Below are 7,865 nucleotides of genomic sequence, written 5' to 3' on the forward strand. Positions count from 1 at the left end.
TGCTTGATTTAAGTCAGGGAATTTGATGAATGATGAACTAACATAGAATGGCAGCAGAAAAGCTGGATGAGGCAGTTTGGTTTATTTTGTGTTGCAATTCGAAGCTCTTGTAGTGGAGAATTTACAGCCACCTGGGGCTGATCCTATACTGGGAAATGATGCCTCAGGTTTTGATGATGCAATAAGTTGAGGACTAGAATAAAAGATGAACTGTTAGCAGAATGATGAATTTATTTGGAGGGCTAAACATGGAGATCTGATGATGGATGTTCGGTGGACCATTTGGCTTGGGCTCTTTTAATTAGTGGATTGGGCCAAAGAATTTGTGCCATGGGCCTGGCGTCTTGGGCTTTTCACTTTGATTAAATGATGAAGGCCTTATTCGGCACGGCCTTTTGGAAGCTGGAGGGCTTGGGCTGAATGGGTCAGCTTGGGGGATTAAAAGGCTTAAGGCATTGGTGAAGAGAAAGGCCGAATGGGCCTTGTCTAGTCTAGCCCAAGTTGGGCCTTATCTTATCTAAACTAGTTTTTCTTGTAGGGCTTCTAGCCCCTTTGTCATTTAGGCTACTATTGGGCCCTTGTTAGTTTAGACTAGTATACTTAGTCTTGTTTGCCTAAGACCTTTTGGTCCTTGTGAATGTAAGGCTTTTGCCTCTTTGATAGCCATAGGTCACTTTTGGACCTATGGCGTCTATTGTAAGGCCTTGTGCCTCTTTTGGTGTGGAATAAAGTTCTTGATTCGTTAAAAAAAAAAAAAAAAAAAAAAAAAAAAAAAAAGTGAATACATCCCACACCGAAAGCTTACCTGCAATACAATAAAGATTGGCATATAAATATTGACATGGAATATGAGAAGACATACTTACCTGGACGGGGTCAATGGGTGATTACAAAGACTCATGGCCTAGATCGGTGACTTTCATTGCACTTTGAAAGGGTACCGATTTAAGGTCTGCTCATATAGTGGAGCCTACGTCATAATTTGTTGCAGGGCTTGCGTTCGCGCAGCCCCCTCCAAATTATTTTATAAGATTTTTTGGTTTAGTCTTTGGTAAGCAAAGCTTGATTCCAACCACAGCCTTCAAGCGCCTTTTTTTTTTTTTTTTTTTTTTTTTTTTTTTTGGGTTTTTTGCCAAGTTTTTCAATCCAAAAAAGAATAATAATAATCAGCGTCAAGTGTTTTTTGCACACAAATGCTATACAAAATATCATGAATTGAATGTCAAGAATCTCTAATTAGAAAATGAATTGCATCCGTTATTACTCTTTCAACATTGAGAGTGCTATGGAGACTCTATTACACTGAGACAATCTCATATCAAACTCAATCTCATATCAAACTTAATATTTAAGGTAGCATGGTGAGACAATCTCATATCAAACTTCAAACTTAAATACTTAATATTTGATGTAGCAATGTAAAATGGCAGACTTGTTGATTTGGTGATGAGACGATCTTAGCACACCTATATGATTAGTGCATACATACCATAAGATTGTTATCATAAAAGTTATTAGTGTCAAAGTATTATTATAGTTGTTTGAATTAAAGAGTACTATATGCATATGAAGATGCACGTAATGGATTAGTATAAGTATATATATGAAATATCTAATTTGTTAAAAATATTATTTATATCAATATCAATATAAATAAATAAAAAATGGCATTAGTATTGTGGCATTATATTAGAGCAAACTCATTGATTGAGTTTTTTTTTTTTTTTTTTTTTTTTGGATGGCAAGAAACAGTCACTACCAAATGGGTAACCACATAGATAGAGTGGTAAAGTGGTAAACCACACTATAAAGATATTGTGCAGCGCACGAGGGAGGGGAAAACAAGCTGGTTGGCAATTATATTGCACTGCTGGACAGAGTTGGTGCACACAATAACATGCATGCATTGGTGAGAATATACATGTGAATATATGAACTTTTTTTTTTTAATTAAGGATGAGAGTGCAAAGTACAGTGAATACATCCCACATCGAAAGCTTACCTGCAATACAACAAAGCTTGCCATATAAATATTGCCATCGAATATGCGAAGACATACTTACCTGGATGGGGTCGATGGGTGATCATGAAGACTCATGGCCTAAGTTAGTGACTTTCATTGCACATTGAAAGAGCACTGGTTTAAGGTCTGCTCATGTAGTGGAGCCTACGTCATAATTTGTTGCAGTGGGGGCTTGCGTTCGCGCAGCCCCTTCCAATTCATTTTATAAGGTTTCTTCATAAGTCAGGCTTGATTCTAACTATGTTTCAAATTCTGGATTGTGAGGTCAACTCATGATGTTGGCCTTCCTCTAATATTACACTGTAGTCGTATAAGCACTTTGAAAGGTTAAGGATTTGATGAGCGCGAGGGATTAATCACGGTATAAAATAATGCTAAACAAAATGTCATGAATTGACTTTTGACTGTCAAGAATCTCTTAGAAAAATGAATTGCATCCTTTGCTGTTTTAACATTTAGAATGAAACGATAGTACAGGTATCCATAATAGCTTGATGATGATGGGTTTTGATCTGATTGTTAATGACATTAGGAAAATAGCTAGAGATTATTTCACTAATCTTAACTTTTTGTTTCCTAAACGATCCGCGAACGGGGTGGTCCATTTCCTGGCTAGGGAGGCCTTGTTCAAGACTGATCGTATGGATTGTGTCTTGGTCCCTTTTCCTTCGCTTGTTCATGTTTTGAAGCTTGACTCTATTTAAGTAATCAAAATTTTTTCCTGTTTTCAAAAAACAAAAACATTTAGAGTACTATGGGACTTTGATCATCAAGACTCATGTCCTAGGATGTTGACTTTCATTGCACGTTGAAAGGGTATTGATTTAAGATCCGCTCATGTAGTATAGCCTACGTTATAATTTCCGACAACGGGGGCCTAGGTTCGTGCGGCCCCTTCCAAATCAATTTCTCAAATTTGTTGGTTTAGTCATTTCTGTTAGCAGCAGAAGGGGTTTGGTCGTCCTATTATGATACTTAGTATACTTGAATTTGCTGTAAGCTTAATGCCCTTGCAGGATACATATATAGTACTATAAATGTGACCAAGTTACCATTTTGACAGTAGTAGAGAATGTGTATGAAGTTTAATTGCCTCCCTTGCTCTTTTAACAATGGCAGTGCTAATCGAATACATCCCACATCGAAAGATTACCTGCAATAGAATAAAACTTGCCATATAAATATTGTCAAAGAATATGAGTAGACATACTTACCTGGACGGGGTCAATGGGTGATCATGAAGACTCATGGCCTAGATCGATGACTTTCATTGCACTTTGAATGGACATTGATTTAAGGTCCGCTCATGTAGTGGAGCCTACGTCATAATTTGTTGCATTGGGGGTTTGCGTTCGCGCAGCCCCTTTCAATTTATTTTATAAGGTTTCTTCATTCAGCGGCTTCTTCTTAATAAGTCAAGTTTGAAGTTTGATTCTAACTTGGTTTCAAACACCAGATTGTGAGGTTAGCTCATGATTTGGAGCCTAAGTCATAAATTGTTACATGCTACCCTTCTAAATCATTTTTTAAAGGTTTCTTGATCCGGTGGCTTCTTGATTAGGACTATCCCTTTTGCAATGCTCTCCAAGAAGCAATATATTTTTTGCTATCCATTTCCATCCTGTGCCTTTGTACAGTTCAAAATCATGTCTTGTATGCATAGATAGAGATTCAACAGTTATATTACAGATAATGCTACACAAATTTTCTTGAATTGACTGTCAAGAATCTCTAAGAAAATGAATTGCATGCATCCTTTGTTGCTGTTTTAACTGAGAGTACTATGGGACTTAGCTTCATCCCACATCGGAAGATTAGCTGCAATACATTGAAGCTTGCCAATACAAATACAGCCATGGAATATTTGTAAACATACTTACCTGGACGGGGTCTATGAGTGATCATAAAGGCCCATGGCCTAAATCAGTGACTCTCATTGCACTTTGAAAGGGCACTGATTTAAGATCTGCTCATGTAGTGGAGTTTATGTTATAATTTGTTACAGCGGGGGCTTGTGTTTGCCCGGCCCCTTCCCAATTCTAATTAGGTCAAGCTTGGTTCTAAGTAGGTTTCAAACACCGGATTGTGAGGTCAACTTATGATGTGGAGCCTACGTCTAATTTGTTACGGTGGTCTTCTAAATCATTTTTTAAGGTTTAGCTTGATCCAGTGGCTTCTTATTAAGCCAAGCTTGATTCCAACCACTTCAAACACCGGATTGTGATGATGATTGATGCTTAATACTATTCTCCAAAATACTCTATATATTGATTAGGAGTTAGGACTATCCCTTTTTACAAGCTTTCCAATAAGCAATATATTTTTTGCTACCCATTTGCATCCTGTGCCTTTGCACAGTTCAAAGCCATATCTTGTATATATGCACAGATAGAGATTCAACAGTACAGTTATATATACAGATAAGGCTACACAAATTTTCTTGAATTTACTGTCAAGAATCTCTAAGAAAATGAACTGTTTCCCTTGTACTTAAACAATGTGCTACGGAACTACATCCCACATCGAAAGCTTACCTGCAATAGAATGAAGCTTTCCATATAAATATTGGCAAGGAATATGAGTAGACATACTTACCTGGACGGGGTCTATGGGTGATCATGAAGACCCATGGCCTAGATCAATGGCTTTCATTGCACTTTGAAAGGGCATTGGTTTAAGGTCTGCTCAAGTAGTGGAGCCTACGTCATAATTTGTGACAGTGGGGGCATGCGTTCGCGCGGTCCCTACCCAATTCAAATTTTAAGGTTTATTGACCCTTGAGTAGAAGTTCATGTCGAGTATTCAAATTCTAAGGTTTATTGACCCTTGAGTAGAAGTTCGAGTATTCAAATTTTAAGGTTTATTGACCTTTGAGTAGAAGTTCATGTATGTTGAGCTATATGTTGTGCACCACGGTTGTGAATGATGCCATTTATGGTAGATTGGCGTTGCTATATGTTGTGCACCACGGTTGTGAACGATGCCATTTATGGTAGAGTAATTTTGCAACTGTGTGCACTATGTATGGTACAACAATTTTGCAACTGTGTGCACTATGCATGGTACAACACATAATTATGTTGTACATTTAAAGATGATAGATTGCACACAACATTTAAAGTTGATAGATTGCAAAAACAAATGATTTATTTAATTTGATTATATTATACATTTTATATTGGCATCATATATATTATATATCTTGACAACACCAATATTAGTACATCATATTAAAAAGTAGTTAAGTATATGTATGTATATATTTATAACTCAAAAGCAAGAAACTATAATCTCCGCCAAACAGCATCCTGGTTCTCACATTTTACCGCCTCTTGTTCCTGCTTCCCAGCAACAACGAGAAGTAAAACAAAATCCTAAACAAGAATCCCCATGCAACGGTGATCCACAAGCAATTCCATTTGCTTAGGTCGGTGACTCCTTGCAGGGCCAGAATGTCGGCGCCGGTGGTCACGCACGTCGAGCTCGTGATCCTCACGTTCAAGGTCTCGCCCATGGCGGTCAGGAGCTTCTCCTTCAAAGCCGCCGGCACGGCGCTGAGCGGGGTGTCGTCGAACATCTGCGTTCCTCGGACGAAGCATTTGGTCGGATCCTCGAATTCGTTTTGCAGGACGGCTTCGTAGGGGTATTTGATCAGAGAAATGTAGTGGAACCAGATCCAGTAGAGAGGGATACGGGCGCGGTTCATGAAGAATCCGCTGAAGAGGAGGAAGTAGGCGAGGATTGCGACGACTAGGATGTACGCGAGCATGACGTGTGGGACGACGCAGGAGAGGAATGTGACGAATGAATTCCCGGCCCAGAATGAGGCCAGGATGATGGCGTAGTAGAAGAAGAAGCCGGCGGTTCCGCCGCCGAGCCCCGCCGCCCAGAAAGTGGTGGCGGAGAACACGAGCGCGAGGATAACGAGCATCGGGAAGGATACCAGAGCGTGGGAGAGGCAATAAGATGATCTCCGGTAAGCGTTGTGAGCTGTTTCACGGAGGAAAATATACCTTTCCTGGATGAACACCGGCAATGTATCGGCGCAGGTGTAGAAAGTGGTTGACATTGCGAACGCGAAAAACCCTAGCCTTTCCTGTATTCCTTTGGGAGAATTGTCGATCCGCCAGAACATGGTGGCTAAGATGAAACCGGTAACCGAAACGATTCCGAGTCTGGTGCCTAAGATCTCGGGCATACGCCGCAGATTTGTGAAGGACCGTTTTGATAAAACCGCCATTTCTGTCCAGAGTGAATTAGCATATGCCGGCACCGATGAAACCGGATTAGCATCGTTTGTAGCACCGGATACTAGCTTCCCTTGAGAAACGCTGGCACTGATAGCTTCTTTCAATGACAAATTGTGAACCGCCGTCGCCGGTTCGGAGTTCCGGCCACCGCTCCATCTCCGGCTGAACTCTACCAGGCTTTTCGTCCCTTCCGGTGAACCTTCGAGTTCGCGGATTAGGTCGAGAGCAAACTCGACCCGGTTATCGCCTTCTGGAACTTGATGCCCGAAATCTGAGAGGAATTGCGGCAAATTGACCGGTGATCCGGTGTAAACCGTTTCTCCACGGGAGAGGAGAATCAGGCGGTCGAGTAATCCGACTATCCGAGAACTCGGCTGGTGAATCGACAGGATAACAATGCTTCCGCTCTGAGCAATTCGCTGTAAAACCTTGACTACATTGAAAGCGCTGGTGGAATCGAGCCCGGAAGTCGGCTCGTCGAGGAAGAGAATGATCGGATCGTGAATGATATCGATTCCGATCGAGACGCGCCGCCTCTCTCCGCCGGAAACTCCGCGGTGGCCTTCGTCGCCGATGATCGTCCCCGCGGCGTTACGGAGACCTAGTTGATCAATCAACGCTTGCACTCTCATTTTCTTCTTCGAATTCGTGAGAGTCCGCGGGAGGCGGAACTCCGCCGCGAACATGAGCGTCTCTTCGACAGTGAGCATTGGATACAGAAGATCGTCTTGCATGACGTAAGCCGATATCACTTTCAGTTGCCGGAACTCCACCGGCTCCCCGTTGAGCGTGATTGCTCCTTTCAAGCTCCCCTTAGAAATCCTGCACGCCAAAGCGTCTATGAGAGTGGACTTTCCGGATCCCGACGCGCCGAGAACAGCTAAGATTTCTCCTTCACGCGCCTCCCCAGAGATATCATTGAGGAGCAACTTTTTCCCGGCCACCGCAGGGGTTGTGGAGGCGCCGACTTTGTTCCAGCATGGGATAATACCCCACCGGAGCTTCATTCTGCGGCTGATTTTCACACTGTAGGTAAGGTTGTTGAAGGAGAGGACGAAGGGAAGAGAACGCTCCTCCATGCCAGAACCGTTCACTTCAACGACTTGATGGTTGGCCGGAATGGCCGCCGTAGTCTCTTCTCCGGTAACCTCCTTCTCGGCATCGCCGGCATACTTCAATAGCTGGCCTAGCGTTACCTCACCAGAAGCTTCAACGCGTGACTTCTCCATGCCCCCGTCTCCGATCATAAAACGGTACGCTATCTCTCTCTCTCTCTCTCTCTCGCCGGAGATTAAATATCTGGTACTATCCTATACATGCATTACAAGATGGAAGTATAATATAAAGTGGATAATATTTTATATATATATATATATACATATATATAGGCCATGTTTGGTATAAAGGGATGTTAGCTGCGCTGTTTGGATTAGAGGGTATAACTAGTTATATTTGATAACTGAGTGTAGAAAGTGTTTGATAAATTAGCATTAGCTGATAGTTGTTTGGTGTTTTTTCTTTTTCAAAAAGCTAATTCAAAAAATTACTTTAAACAACTTTTTGAATTTTAATATTTTGAAGTTATAAAAAAT

General features: G+C 41.4%; 1 protein-coding gene across 1 annotated transcript; it reads right to left on the reverse strand.

Moving 5' to 3' along the window:
• Positions 1-5,206: 5,206 nt before the first annotated feature.
• Positions 5,207-7,588, reverse strand: LOC109147728 (ABC transporter G family member 6-like). Its single transcript, XM_019295379.1, has one exon. The coding sequence runs from the start codon at positions 7,518-7,520 to the stop codon at positions 5,346-5,348; it is 2,175 nt and encodes a 724-aa protein (XP_019150924.1). The 5' UTR covers positions 7,521-7,588; the 3' UTR covers positions 5,207-5,345.
• Positions 7,589-7,865: the final 277 nt, after the last annotated feature.

This window comes from Ipomoea nil, unplaced genomic scaffold (assembly GCF_001879475.1).
Source record: "Ipomoea nil cultivar Tokyo-kokei standard unplaced genomic scaffold, Asagao_1.1 scaffold2036, whole genome shotgun sequence".
In the NCBI taxonomy this organism is placed as follows: Eukaryota; Viridiplantae; Streptophyta; class Magnoliopsida; order Solanales; family Convolvulaceae; genus Ipomoea; species Ipomoea nil.

What these genes read in the sequence shown, in the direction of transcription:
- LOC109147728 (XM_019295379.1), bottom strand. Translation starts at nt 7,520, where the DNA reads ATGATCGGAGACGGGGGCATGGAGAAGTCACGCGTTGAAGCTTCTGGT.